A 14,385-nucleotide genomic window follows, 5' to 3' on the forward strand; every position below is an offset into this window, starting at 1 on the left:
CCCTCTCACGATGTCAAGTTCAACCACCTGTAAAAGATGTCTCGCCGCCTTCACGCCGGCCGGGATCAAAGCCATGATAGAGGCGCGGCCGGGGTATATCCACCACGTGCCAAAAGACTTAGAAGCGAGTGCGAAACGTGGCTGTGGTTTTTGCAAGTTGATCCTCGAGCAGGAGACACTGGGACGAATCGATGACACAAGCTACAAATATATCGTGCTCTTCGCAGAGGAAGATGAGCCTGGCCAGAGTTCGTCTATGACAACACTCGCAATCTGGCCGTATCCTCGGCAGGATATGTATGCCGATATGGTGGTTCTCAACCTCAGCCTATTCACTCCTGCAAGTATGGTCCCTACCCAACACGGCTCATGTGGGAGAAAGATGACACAACGCACCTCTTCTGTTCTGGTACCCTGGGAGGAGACATATAAGGGATGGGGCGAACGATAACCGACGGATCCAAGTGTACTGATCTCCAACAGGCTCTCCCATCAGCTCGTTCTTCACTCGTCGACCGATCGAAAGCGACGTCATGGCACCTCATGTGATGGCAGCAGCGAAGAAATCCATCCTCGAGTGTCAAAAGGGCCATTCTCAGTGCGGAAAATCCGCCTCCCTTCCCCGGCTTCCCGTCCGAGTGCTGGACGTCAGTGAGGCTCAGCGCTCGTCAACCATCCGACTCTACGTGACCAAAAAGACCGGCGAGTACGACAACTACGTCACGCTCAGCTACTGCTGGGGCGGCCCGCAGCCGATCGTGGCGACCAAGGCCACGTTGAAGCAGCTGCAGACTGGCATCCGGGCGGCATCGCTCCCGCAGACGCTCCAGGACGCCGTCAAGGTGACGAGCGCACTCGGCTTCCGGTATCTCTGGGTCGACGCGCTGTGCATTGTGCAAGACGACAACGTCGACAAGATGAACGAGATCGGCAGCATGGACCAGGTGTACGGCAACTCGACGCTGACGATTTCGGCGGCCGTGGCGGCGACGGTCCGCGAGGGATTCGTGAAGTACCCGCGGAGGGAACCTTTCGTCGCGGTCCCCGCCGAGCTCCCGAACGGGAAAAAGGGCGACGTGTTCGTCGCGCCGTGCATAGAGGCCGACTTTGCCGACCTGCCCCTGCAGACGCGGGGCTGGACCCTGCAGGAGTGGCTCCTCCCCTCGCGCATCCTCTTCTACGGCGACAGGGAGCTCGTGTTCCAGTGCCGCACGGCCGGCACCCGCGGCGTCTGTCCGAGCTACATGTCCTACGACACGGCCAACCGGAACACGGGCCGCATCGTGGATCACAGGCTGCGGATGCCGAGCGCGGCGGAGAGGGGACGCCTTTGGCTCCTGTTTATGAGGGAGTTCTCGGCGCGGCAGCTGACGGTGGCGTCGGACCGCATGAACGCCATGATTGGTATCCAAAAGGCCCTGTCGTCCTCCTGGAAGGACGAGTGCATAGCGGGCTTGTGGAAGAGCACGTTCCCCGTGTGTCTGGCCTGGGAGTGCAAGATGAGGGTCAAGCCGGCGCCGAAGGGGAGGACGGGATGGGCGCCCAGCTGGTCGTGGTTGTCCGTCGACACGCCCGTCACGGCCGACCTTGATTTGTTTGACGGCTTGGACGGGACGGATGCCCAGGTGCTGGCGGTGTCCAAGTCGGAGATCAAGATAAGGTGCCGCGTCCTACCAATGGACAAGATCAAGCCCGCTAGGACGTACTACAAAGATATAGAGGGCGAAGCTAAGGGGAAGAAGGAGATGGGGCTGTTCTTAGGGGTTGTCTTCGAACGAGGACCAGGAATCAACAAGGTCAAGTTGCTGGTGGTGGTTGAGGATGCAAGCAGAAAGGGGGTCTTTCGAAGAGTCGGGGTAGCTAGTTGGCGTGATTTTGTTGATTGGAAGCCATATGTAAAGAAAGATGTGATAATCATGTAGATGCAGATGAGTGTATCAAGAGAGGAGGAAGACGGGGAGAATGGACGACACGGATGCAGGAAATATGAGAAATCTGCCGCTACTCTTAGAAAACTGTTGAGAAAGCTCCTGTACGCGAGGTTAAAGAAGAGTCGGGATTGCATTGATCCCATTCCTTTCCAAGTGCTCTTCTTTTTGTATCATGGTAATGTTTCAAAGAGGTTCAGGTATAGGATGTTCTTGATGCGATGATATGTGGTGGTGTTGTTGTTACGACGATATGTTGTGAAGGGTGCAGATGACTTTGTGGTACCTAAGGTACCTTAGTGTGAAGTAGGGATACTTGTAGGGATACTTGTAGGGATACTTGAAGGGATACTGTAGGGATACTGTAGGGATACTGTAGGGATACTTGTGGATTCTTAAGGTAGTCCACGGTGGTTATACCATGTGGCGAAAGCACGCACAGCCACATGTTTTTAGTGTGTTGTTACCCCGCTATTCCACCAACCAAAGTTCGCGTTCTACATTATGACGCAGCAGCCTACCAAGACCTATCTTTCCACAAGTGGCACGGGTATTCTGCCTGGAGTCACCGCGTGCTTCTGCCTCCTACTTTATCATGCCTTACTTTATTTGTCCTCCATCCCACTACCTCGTCACTTACCCTACCCGTTATTAATTCTACTACCTTTACGCGAGGCCATCAAGCCATGAGAAGGAACCGCTAAAGAGCGTACAATTCCTCTCCTTCTCATCACGCAAAACCTCATCTAATCATAAACTTCATCTGACAATGTTTGTCCTCCGAAACGGTAAGTCTGCCCCGCTTCAAATTTAGAGCTGGTCGGCGGTTGCCCCGGACACACCCTGAGGTCCTTATGCATACACATTACACAACATCAGCCATCGATTTCTTTTCTTCTCTTTCTTTTCTTCTCTTTCTTTTCTTTCTTTTCTTCCTTTTCTTCCTTTTCTTCCTTTTCTTCCTTTTCTTCCTTTTCTTCCTTTTCTTCCTTTTTTTTTTTTTTTTCCTTCCGTCCCAGACTCAAGAGGACAAACGCACTTTCTCGAGATCGCCCTACTAACTATCCTTCGTTTCCAGTCGGCAAGCTCATCTTCGGTTCCAGTAACCAGGAAACTCTGCTCGAGCTTCCCCAAGGTCAACTCTACCTTGTCAGACCCCTGTCGCCTAAAGGCTATTCCGAGCTCATCTTCAAGGACGCAACCGCCCAAATCCGACGAACCGGCCAGGACTTCCAATACCAGCTGGTGGTGCAGAGGGTCTACGAAGAAGGCGAGGCTGAACTGCTCGGTGAGGAGGAAGGAGAAGACGCCGACATCGACGCGCTGGCCGCCGAACGTGACGAGAAGACCTTCCTTCTTGACGAGGCCTTACACTTCCGTGTTGAAATCCGCGAGGGCTCCGAAAAGGTTCTCGCCTGGCGCGATCTCAGCGGTGATAAGGGTGACGTCTTCGAGTTTGTTTGCGACAGCTCCGTGTCCTCCTCCCAGGTCGAAACGTTTGACCGCGTCGCCAAGGAGTGCCAGTACGAGCGCAAGTATCGGAAGCCTCATACAACGGCTTCCGACGAGGACCTCTCTCAGTTCGACTTCCACGACGAGCCTGCCATTCCTCCCGCCAGCCCCATTCACAGCCCTACTCTGACCCGCTCCATCGAGTCCGCCGACGCCATGTTCAGGACCCCCAGGAACACGGCCAACACGGCCAACACGGCCGCCAAGCGGGAGCGTACCCCCCCGTCTCCCACTGAACAGAAATCCGAGAAAACCCACCAGCCGCCGGCTTCAAGTGCCGCGCCAGATGCCTTGAACACCTACGTCTCGGTGCCGGCTGAACTACACTTTTACGATTTCCCCTCGGGTGCTTTCGTACAGCAAGATGCGTCGGTCACCGCCACCGTTACCGAGGTTGGGAAATGGCAGTATTGGCTGCAAGTCGAAGGCAAGGATCGCGATTGGCTGGGAATCCCCATTGTCGCAGATATCAACCCAGTCTTCAACTTCGAGTTCCTCTCTTTCATCTTCAACCAATTCACCCCCGAGGGATCAGCATACTCCTGGCTTCTGCGGTTTAAGGACCAGACAACCATGGAACAGTTCCAGGAGGGTCTTCTCCGCTGCCTCTGGGAGCAGCTCAACGAGACCAAGTGGGAAAAGGTGAAGGTAAGGGAGCAAGAGTACATCACCGATGCGTTCAACGATTTGCCCATGGACGACACCGTCGACGAAGAAGAAGAACAAGAGGAAGAAGAAGAGGAGGAGGAGGAGGAGTACGAAGATGCGGATGACGGCCAAAAGAGCGAGCACTACGATACGGATGAGGGAGAAGACGACGTGGTCACCAAGGACAAGGACGGCCATACCAATTCTCAGCTCGCCGTTGGCTATAAGCACGATCGGTCCTTTGTCGTTCGTGGTTCCAAGATTGGTGTCTTCAAGCACACCCCAAACAACAACCTCGAATTCTCGACCAACATCTCCAAAGTCGAGACACCGAAGGGTGTGCTGTTCAGCCCCAAGAAGGTCATGCTGCACAACGAGGACCGCAGCATGATTCTCCAACACAAGACGGACCCCAACAAGCTCTATCGCATGGACCTCGAGTACGGCAAGGTAGTGGACGAGTGGCAGGTCCACGAGGACATCCCCGTCGTGACCTTCGCGCCCGAGAACAAGTTTGCTCAGAGGACGCATGAGCCGACATTCCTCGGCGTTTCCCAGAACGCCCTCTACCGCATCGACCCCCGCTTATCGGGTGATAAGCTGGTCGACTCGCAACTCAAGCAGTACGCGTCCAAGAACGACTTCTCGGCCATGGCCACTACCGAGAAGGGCTACATCGCCGTGGCGTCCAACAAGGGAGACGTCCGTCTGTTCGACCGCCTGGGTATCAATGCGAAGACGCACATCCCTGCCCTCGGAGAACCCATTATTGGCCTCGACGTTTCGGCCGACGGTCGGTGGGTGCTGGCCACCTGCAACACATACATCCTCCTCATCGACGCGCTGCAAAAGTCGGGCAAGAACGAAGGCAAGCTAGGGTTCGAGAAGCCCTTCGCCGCCGCAGACAAGCCCCAGCCCCGTCGACTGGCCCTGACCCCCGAACACGTCGCCCAGTTCGCCCACGAGACGGGCAAGCCGGTGCGCTTCACGCCGGCGCGCTTCAACACGGGCGAGGGCACCGAGGAGACGAGCATCATCACCGCCACCGGCCCTTACATCATCGAGTGGAACCTTAAGAAGGTGGTCCGCGGTGCCAAAGCCGCGTACCTGATCAAGAGGTACGCCGAGGACGTCAAGGCCGACGACTTCAAGTACGGCACCGACAAGAACGTCATCGTCGCCCTGCCGAACGAGGTCAACATGGTGGGCAAGCACAACCTGAAGCGTCCCACGCGCGAGAGCATCGCGGGTGACTTTGCTCGTCTCAGCCTGAGTGGTGGTCGGAAGAGCTCGGGGCGGATCGGGACCCCGGTCAGCGGGAGGTATAAACTTGGAAGGGATGAGGTGGTGAACTCCCCCTATTGAGTGGGCCGGGATAGGGCATCTTCCGTCGACTACATCTTCGACGGGGCACCATCCATCGCCCGCTTCTTCCGGGGGTTTCTTCCTCCCCTTATGTTTTCCCTTTTCTTTGCTCACAGCTTTCCTTTTATCTTTCCTCTGCTTTGTGATTTAGGGCGAGGGGGGGGGCGGGACGGGGAGTTTTCTTTGAGCCGCTGCTTGCTTTAGATACCTTACGTGCCCTCGATGACGTCTGTGGGTACACGCAACTGCGAGGGGCAAATGGGCGGAATGGGCTGTGCCTTGAAGGGCTTTATGTTGATATATGGTTATGCGTGAAGGGACGTCGAGGTCCCTTCCCCGTGGCTTTCGATTCACCGTGGCTTTTCGTCTGTGTCATTTCGTTAATTCCATACCTTAGTGTAATCCCATGTGGTAGTGATACTGCTTGAAACGTCTCAATGTAGGGTTCTTCCTTTCTTTAATTTTTTTTTATTTTTTTTTACATGTTTGTCACCCCTTGTCATGTTCTTACCGTGGTAGCCACGACAGATTCTGAACGAAACCATGTCGCCAGTATCCAAGAAGCCCCCGGGTTTCGGAGTGCGTGGCAGTACCGACCGGCTGGTAAAATGTAATACGGCACTATTAAACAACTTCGATATTAAGTAAATACACGATATAGCTTCATGCATGGAATGTTTTATTTCAACGCCAATTGCCTTGGAACGCCCTGCTGAGGGGAGAGACCCGTTCGTGAGAAAAAGACCACTAATACTTGCTGTCCCCTATTTTGCTAAATCCTGTTCTCTGAATTTCCGGAAAAGACCCAATCAATGACTCCTACACCCGTCCCCCCAGTCGGTAAATGCAACTTCTATGGATCATGGTAACTTCCCGTCCTCTCGACAGTTTGTCCATCTGCCATCTGCGGGTTTCTCTGGCGAACAAACCGCAAGTGGGCCAACCATCTCACGCATCGGCACCTTCCTTATTAGTATCATCGGCGGGATCAGCGGCGGCAGCATTCTTCACAGAGGAGGCAGCGACAGCAGCAGCGGGTTTTACGGTGTTTTCAAGTGCGCCAGTGATGGCGCTGACACCCGAGGCGACGACGTTGCCGCTGATGTTGCGCAGCGTCTTCGGGCGGGCGGCGTCGGAGAGGCGCGTGAGCTCGGCCACGAAGGACTGGCCCCACCAGGCCGAGGTGTACTTGAAGACGTAGCGCTCCAGCTTCTTGAAGTTGGCCTCGCGCTGCTCGGGGGTCATGGTGACGGCGTCGCGGATGGCGTTGGCGAGCTCCTCGGTGTTCCAGGGGTTGACGATGAGAGACCCGGACAGGGATTGGGCGGCGCCGGTGAATTCGGAGAGGATCATGACGCCGTGGCGCTCACGCTGGGTTGCGATGTACTCGTAGGAGACCAGGTTCATGCCGTCGCGGGTAGAGGACACGAGGCAGACGTCGGAGACGGCATAGAGGGCGGTGAGTTCGTCGAAAGAGACGGACTGGTGGAGAAAATGGATCGGCATGAACTCGATGGTGCCGAAACGACCATTAATGCGCCCCACAAGCTCGTTGACGACCGCCCGCAGGTTCTGGTACTCCTCCACGTCCTGGCGGGATGGGACGGCAACCTGGACGAGGACGATCTTTCCGATCCACTCCGGATGCTCGGTAAGGAAAACCTCAAGGGCGTGGAGCTTCTGGGGAATGCCCTTGATGTAATCGAGACGGTCGACGCTAACAATCAGCTTGACGCCCTCGAACTTCCTGGACAGGGCCTCGATTCTCCGCTGGACGACGGGCTTCTTGAGCCCCTCGACGAACTTTTCGGGGTCGATGCCAATGGGGAAAGCACCGACGGAGACGAAGCGGCCGTTGAATTCGACGCCGTTGGGCGTGGTCGGAGCGGATAGGATACGGGAGCAGGACGACAGGAAGTGGCGGGCATAGTCGTAGGTATGGAAGCCGATCAGATCGCAGTGAAGAATGCCGACGAGGAGTGCCTCGCGGACTGGCAGGATACGATAGACTTCGGAGCTGGGGAACGGAGTGTGGAGGAAGAACCCAATCTTGACATTCTTTTTCGTGTCGCCAATCTCCTCACGCAGCATCTCTGGGAGGAGCATCAGGTGGTAGTCGTGGACCCAGATCATGTCGCCATCTTGGACGTCCTTGATGACTGTCTTGGCGAAGAGGCGGTTCACCTCCTGGTAGGCGCTCCAGGCATTTTCGTCGAAGGTGATCTCACCAGGGTGGTAGTGAAAGAGTGGCCAGAGGATGGAGTCTGCGGAAGAGAAAAGAGTCAGCATGTTATTTTCAAAATGGCAGGTTCACGGAGAAAACAATCGGCAAGACGGACTTGAGAAGCCATTGTAGTGGCGATCGGCCAGGTCGTCGTCAATGAACACGGGATGAGCATCGTACTCGTCCTTGAGACGCTGTTTCATTCCTGGAATCTCGGCCTCGGGAACCTCCAGGCCAGGCCAACCATACCACTGGAAGCTGGTGGTTTTGGAGAGACCACTCAACCCGGTGACCAGGCCGCCGGAGGACATGGAGAAAGTGTAATTCCCATCATCGGAGCGCTTGATTGTGATGGGTAGACGGTTAGACAGCAGAAGCAGACGTCCTGGAGGAGCGTCGTGTTCGACGAGAGCGGGCATGGTGGGCGAAGTGACGTAGTCGAATGGGTAACGATGCAACTTCGGAAGCCGTGAGTGAAGCGAGCGGACCGCTTGATGGGAGAATCAGCGTCGCAAGGCGTATTCGAAGATTGAGGGTCTGCTAGAGAAAATCGATTGGACCGAGTCGGTTGACACAAAAGCGTAGGAGGGAGGAATTGGTCGTTCGCACTACCGGCTCTTGACGACAGGCCCCGACGGGAACTACTTCGTAGAAGCCGTAGTACTTAGGACCGGGTCAGACTTAAGCTCAATCGTGGCAGTGGGCTGACGAACGACTGGAGACGAAGATCCAAGTCCTGGACACGGAGCAGGGAGACCAAAAAAAAAAAACTAGGGGGGTGGTGGAAGAGGGAAGAAAGCACAATATGTAGGTATGTACTCTGTTTTGGGCAATGGTGCTTTTTTGCGGCCTCCCCAACTATGATGGAAGTTCCAAAGACTTTGATGATGCGGAAATACGCAAAGTAAGAGGAGGGGGGATGCCAAAGAGGGGCAAAAAAGGCGGGGGCTTCGAGACGAAGGGAAGGACGACTGGTAGGAAGGTATACCTACTGGGCTGTGTGTAGTCTCCTTCTCAATTACGTCACTTGGTAAATACAACGTACCTCCGTAAGGCGATAAGATGGAACAAGGGTGGATAAAAACATAAAAACATTGGCAGGCCGCAAGCTGTTGATCGGTAGTAATTATTACCACATAACACTCAGTCCAGAAAGAACGCAGTAGGTACGACTAAAAGGTACCTATCGTAGCTATACAAAGCCAAGACACTTGGTAGTACAGGACTGTACGGATGTAAGAAAAAAAGCAACCGTCTTGGAGGCGAGGTGTACTCTATCAGGTTTCATTCCCGAAAACCCGAGTCGGAGATGTGTTCCCTAGACAGCAGGCCCAAGACGCCATTAGGAAACAATGGTAATATTGCGTGCTTCCGGAAATATCTAGAATAACCGAGGTATTATAATGCTAATATAATAATTTCTTCGTACGAGGTTTTTCTTCTTCTACGGGCTGTGTGTCGAAGTCCATCCGTACCCGATCCCGTCCGATCCTACTCTACGAATACAACATTGACCTTTTGTGACGGGAGCTAGATTGCTTTGTTCCGCCAAATCACACACAGACAGACACTGTTTCACATATGATACGGAGTAAGCTATGGGGCCTAGACTCGACTATGGCTGTCGGATGTGGTTCCCGTGAGCCAAATTCCATCACATTCTCCTGAGATCTCTTGGCGGGCTCGGCTCTACCTCGCACATTTCTTTCTATATCCTGTCGTTTGCATGGCTAAAATAAAAATAAAAAGAGAAAAAATAAAAAGAGAAAAAAAGAGGGTAAATGGAATGATAGCCGGACAGGCAGCAGTGTGAGGTTAACTAGTCGTTTTGTTCCCCATGAATTGGATGGGAAAATACGGATACAGACCTCAATCGTTGGCCATGGGTTTCTTGTACTCCGTACGGCGACGCGGCACAGAGAATGGAGGTCTGCATGATACCGAATGATTAGAACAACTTTTCGTCATACCGAGAAGACTAACAGGGGGGTTCCCGTCAATCTTTCGCGCCGCCATCGACACAAGCGTCTGATCAGACAGACAGGGAACCCAGGGGTGGGGACATGCTTTAGATATTCCTGCCGCCAGCTACATTATTCGTACAATGTCCATCCGGGCACTTGACGTGGGTATAAGATAATTACGGGAAAGTGAAAGTGAATATGCCTGTTCTTCAATTTTGAGGGTCGCACTCCTCCAGTGGGTGTTGTGCATCTTTTTCATCCGAGTCTGCAACTCGAACGCTGCTTCCAGCCCAATCGTTTCTCCACGCCTGCAACGTACACGCTTTTTAGGAGCATGTCGTCCACGAGCCCCACCCCCTACCCTTCTTACCTCTCCTCCAGTAATGCACAGGACGATGGAGTACGGATAAATTACCTATCCATCAATGTGAGATTCACTTCGGGTTACCTTTCCTACGGACCATCCACTCGGGATGAATATCGGTCAAGATCATCATGATACGGATAGTAAACCATACGTACAGCCGAACTACTCCGTATGGCTCCGTCAATCCGGTCTCACCATACTCATCGGTGAATATATGTCGGTGAGCTAGCTTCACCGAAAATAAAGTCAGGTTTACCGATATGTCGCTTCAATTACGGAGTACGAAGTGACCCCTCAGAAAACACGCTAGTCTTAATCCGGCTCCCGAATACCTGGGTACCTACCCAAGGTACCCAGCATGCATTATGATGAACAAAAAAGCTGTCTGTTGAAAACCCCACACAAAGCCAGTGTTCCAGTTGTCCAGAAACACGCGTCTCGACACCACTATCCAAGTATTCTGCGCAACAGCAGAGGCAAGGTGCATCGAGTGTCCCATACCCTTTATGCCGCTAGTCAATGCAAGCCTGTTACTTTATTCACTTGTCATCTGATTGTTATCTGCCTAATGGCCCCCTCTGATAAGAAGCTCGAGGCTGAGCTACGTAATGCTGTGCGCGAAGTTGCGCGTAAGAACAGAGAAGATCTGACTGTCAACAATGTCCGCAAACTCGTGGAAGAGAAACTAGCTCTAGTGCATGGGTTTTTCTCTTCCGAAAAGTGGAAAGCACGAAGCAAGACACTAATAAAGACTGTTGCGGTAAGTTGTTACTGTTGACGCGTCTTCAACTATCGTCCAACTGGGCATTCGGCATAGGGAAAGCAAGTAGCTTACAACTACATCAGGAAGACCTCGAACACGAGAGCCAGCCAGCGTCGTCCCCCGTGAAGAAGAAGCAGGAAGATACACCGGTCAAGAAAGCCATCAAGCGACAGTCACCCGAGTCATCGCCCGCCCCCAAGCGTAGGAAGAACGCCGCGGCGCTGCCAGAAGAGAGCGACGATGACGCGAACGTCGAGGAGCATCCCAGCCCCAAGAAGAAATTGGCTGTACGACGCAGAGGACGTCAAGTGGCCGAGTCGGACGAGGAGCCCGACCGTCCTGCCAAGTCGAAACCGGTGCGCGGTCGCAAAGCTACAAATGGCCGTTCGCGAAACGTCGAAGAAGACGAGGAGTCGGCTGGCGATGAACTGAACGGTTCCGCAGAGGGAGACTGTGAGCCCGCACCCGTTTCCAAACCCAGAAAGAAGCGCAAAGCAGAACCCGCACCTAAGAAGCAAGCCCCGAAGAGGAGGAAAGCGGTGTCGGAGGATGAGGAAGAAGACGAGGAAGAGGCGGAGGCGGAGGCGGAGCCTACAGAGGAATCTAGCCCGCAGCCAGATCTTGTAGACGAGTCCAGCGAACTTTCAGACGTGCTTGACGTGCCGCCCGAGCCGAAATCCGAGAAAGGCACCCCCCCTGCCGGGAAATCGTCCAAGCCGTTGCAAGCCAACGACGCGTCCGCGCCAGACAAAGTCAACGACTCCCCCGCGGCAGGAGAGGGCGAGCCGAAGCCATCCATCGAGGACGAATCGAGCGAACTCTCCGACGTAATCGACGAACCCCCGAAACCGAAGCGCGGCAAAAAGCAAAGCGTCACCGCCCCCACCGCCGCGACGACCTGGTCGCGCGGCAAGAGAGGCGGCTCGTCCTCCCACCCGGAGCGCGAGCGCCCCGACGATGCGGAAGTGAAAAAACTGCAGTCGCAGCTCGTCAAGTGCGGCGTGCGCAAGATATGGGGCATCGAGCTGAAGCAGTACGGCGACGACGCGCGGGCCAAGGTCCGGCACCTCAAGGACATGCTCCGCGACATAGGCATGCCAGGGCGCTTCTCCGAGGCCAAGGCGCGCGAGATCAAGGAGCGGCGCGAGCTGGAGGCCGACCTCGAGGCCGTCACGGCTATGAATGTCACCTGGGGCGCATCTGACTCGCGCGGCGGCAGACCTACGCGGGGCAGGGGTCGGCTGAAGAAGGTGCCGAAGGAGCCCAGCTCCGATGAGAACGACGGAGAGGCGGTGGAAGAGGGGAAGAACGCCCGCAAGGTTGGGGATGGGGACGGAAGCGACGACAATGAGGATGAGGATGAGGCACCGGCCGTTTCAGCGAAAGCCAGGGGACGGTCGCGGGCTCAAGCGGATTTGGCGTTCCTGGGTGATGATGACGAGGATTCTGATTAAGCATGTCACATGATTTGTTTCCGGTACGGGATCTCTGGTTTGTTCAGTCTCTCGTTCTGGCTCTAGGCGCGAATTTCTTCATTGGTGCGTGCGAAAGGAAACTCACGGGTTTTCGGGAGAGAGCTGGGCGGATACGGGTGGAGAGGGCGTGGTCTGCCCCATGTTTTCGGGGTAAGCTGGTGTTTTATAACAGAATATGGGCTGAAGATACCCATAGCAGTGTCGACCACTCTTCCTAGCTGGGGGAGGCATCATCCAACAAGCCCCCGAGTTTATAAGGGGCAAGGATAACTCTCTGGGAGCATCATGGACACGGCAGTTTCTCAGGGACAAACTCAGGTCACGATAATTCATTCTCACATCAAGGCGGCAGCTTGTTTATTTTCAGTGTGTTTTTATTCCTAGGGTATCCCATCTACCTCCAGACAACATTGTGGGCACCAGCCTTCTATTTTGCCTCCGAAACATCAACCCCCTGGGCCCAAATCATGCGGCAGTTGGCACAAGATGACGACGAGCAAAGATATCTCCATATCCCACAGCGGTAAGTTAGGCCGCTTCTTCTCGAGGAAGAGCTAATTGACATGGTGGAGCATGACAAAACCAAGCGTAACCAGGAAAAGATACGCTGAGGTCTTTGCATTTTGGCCGGCATCGGACTGGTCAGTATCCTGGTCATCCTGGCCCTGATCCTCAGAATTCTCCCCGTCGTGCGAGCCACCGTTATCTTCAGGGCCATCCTCAGTATTGTCATCTTCGGGGCCATCTTCGGGGCCATCTTCGGGGCCATCTTCGGGGCCATCTTCGGGGCCATCTTCGGGATGGTCATCATCATGGTCACCGCCATTAGGGTTGTCGACATCGGGTAAAACGGAGGTACTGGAGGCAGCGCTTGGGGTAGCCAGGGTCAACGTCTGGCATACGACGACCGTGGTGGCCGAAGCGTTCGAGGTCGAATTGGTACCAATGGCATGGACTGGAAGGCACTGGTTACTTCCGCATGCGAAGCCTTCTCCGCAGAAGTATCCCTTCCCCTCGTCGCAGCATCCGAAGGCCCGAGGGATGCAACCTGGATGAGCAAACCAATCAGCGATCACATTACTCAAGTAAAGGTTCTTCCGTTGGTAAAAGGTTAAGGGCCCATGTGTGAAGATAAAAAGGGGTAGGAAGAGATCAAGAACTAAAGCCAACCAACTCAGAACAGGTGTAAATAAGGTACTTACGGCTCCCACACATGTGTCGACTCTCGTCGTCAATGCAGTCACCGGGAAGCTGGTCACAGAGCTGGCCAGAAGGGCAGCAGCCCCGGGGATGACAGTTCTGGCCGTTCTCGCAGTAGAGACCCATCTTGGCCTCGCAGCACTGCTGCTCAGGTCGCAGGCAGCGGTCACCGCAAGGGCGCGCACAGTCGAACATGTGCCACTCGCGGTTCTGAGGGCCAGCCTCCGGGCCGTGGAGGAGGCCGAAGGGGCTGAGCTGGCCCGGGTTCACTTCGAAGTGGTTGAAAGGAACCGTGTCGGCCATGACGATGGCCACGGCAATGTAGAGGAAGAAGGTAAGAACGTGCTTCCGGAGGTTGGTCATCTTGACGGTTGGGAAGATGGCCTGAGGGGTGGGGTGGCTCTTAGTGTTCTGCTCCTGCTTTGACGAGGGGCGTGGAGGTTAGTTGAATACCCGAAGAAATATTCTGCCTGCGGAAGTGTCGAGCTGCTGGGGATGGAAGATGGCACTGGTATATTATGATCAGACAAGGAGGTTTAGTTAGGCAGTCAAAAAGAATGAAGAGAGATGGATCTTGGTTACCTTGGAGATATATATATCTACGAGAAAAAAAACGTGAAGGGGTCAAGGGTAGGTGATCTATCCTGCTGGGAAACATGTTGTGGAAGGGACGAGACCATGGTGTCCGTGTTACTGTTAACCCGTCGTTGCTTCCTTCTCTGGTTAAAGAGGACCCTCTTTGGCAGGGGAAGTGAGGAAGGTACGGCCAAGTCGGCCGGGTTTAGTGCCTTCCTCTATCATCTTCATGAGTTGACCAGTGGTTATATTGTTTCTTTCTCACTTTCCTACTTTCTTACTTTCTTACTTTCTTACCTAGATACTTCACATAAGGTAGAAATATGATATAAGGTACGTAGACGGCAGGGTTTCTGCCCAGCT

At 54.4% G+C, this 14,385-nt stretch overlaps 5 protein-coding genes across 5 annotated transcripts; 3 read left to right on the top strand and 2 right to left on the bottom strand.

The window, feature by feature from the left end:
- Positions 1-485: 485 nt before the first annotated feature.
- On the top strand, positions 486-1,568 carry SODALDRAFT_249705 (HET-domain-containing protein; the record flags this gene model as incomplete). Its single annotated transcript, XM_028607410.1, has 1 exon — positions 486-1,568. A coding segment is annotated over one exon (1,083 nt), but the record flags the coding sequence as incomplete, so codon positions are not given.
- Positions 1,569-2,697: 1,129 nt separating this feature from the next.
- Positions 2,698-5,453, top strand: SODALDRAFT_324417 (vacuolar import and degradation protein; the record flags this gene model as incomplete). Its single annotated transcript, XM_028609878.1, has 2 exons — positions 2,698-2,716; positions 3,007-5,453. The coding sequence occupies 2 exons, from the start codon at positions 2,698-2,700 to the stop codon at positions 5,451-5,453; spliced, it is 2,466 nt and encodes an 821-aa protein (XP_028465762.1).
- A 948-nt stretch (positions 5,454-6,401) lies between these two features.
- SODALDRAFT_324418 (family 20 glycosyltransferase) lies at positions 6,402-8,096 on the bottom strand (the record flags this gene model as incomplete). Its single annotated transcript, XM_028609879.1, has 2 exons — positions 6,402-7,717; positions 7,793-8,096. 2 exons carry the CDS (start codon positions 8,094-8,096, stop codon positions 6,402-6,404), a joined length of 1,620 nt encoding a protein of 539 aa, XP_028465763.1.
- Positions 8,097-10,576: 2,480 nt separating this feature from the next.
- Positions 10,577-12,225, top strand: SODALDRAFT_279031 (hypothetical protein; the record flags this gene model as incomplete). Its single annotated transcript, XM_028608147.1, has 2 exons — positions 10,577-10,768; positions 10,879-12,225. The coding sequence occupies 2 exons, from the start codon at positions 10,577-10,579 to the stop codon at positions 12,223-12,225; spliced, it is 1,539 nt and encodes a 512-aa protein (XP_028465764.1).
- Positions 12,226-13,134: 909 nt separating this feature from the next.
- On the bottom strand, positions 13,135-13,974 carry SODALDRAFT_333721 (hypothetical protein). Its single transcript, XM_028612054.1, has one exon. It carries the CDS (start codon positions 13,807-13,809, stop codon positions 13,399-13,401), a length of 411 nt encoding a protein of 136 aa, XP_028465765.1. The 5' UTR covers positions 13,810-13,974; the 3' UTR covers positions 13,135-13,398.
- Between the last annotated feature and the right edge of the window lie 411 nt (positions 13,975-14,385).

The sequence above is a fragment of the Sodiomyces alkalinus genome (genome assembly GCF_003711515.1).
Source record: "Sodiomyces alkalinus F11 unplaced genomic scaffold SODALscaffold_6, whole genome shotgun sequence".
In the NCBI taxonomy this organism is placed as follows: Eukaryota; Fungi; Ascomycota; class Sordariomycetes; order Glomerellales; family Plectosphaerellaceae; genus Sodiomyces; species Sodiomyces alkalinus.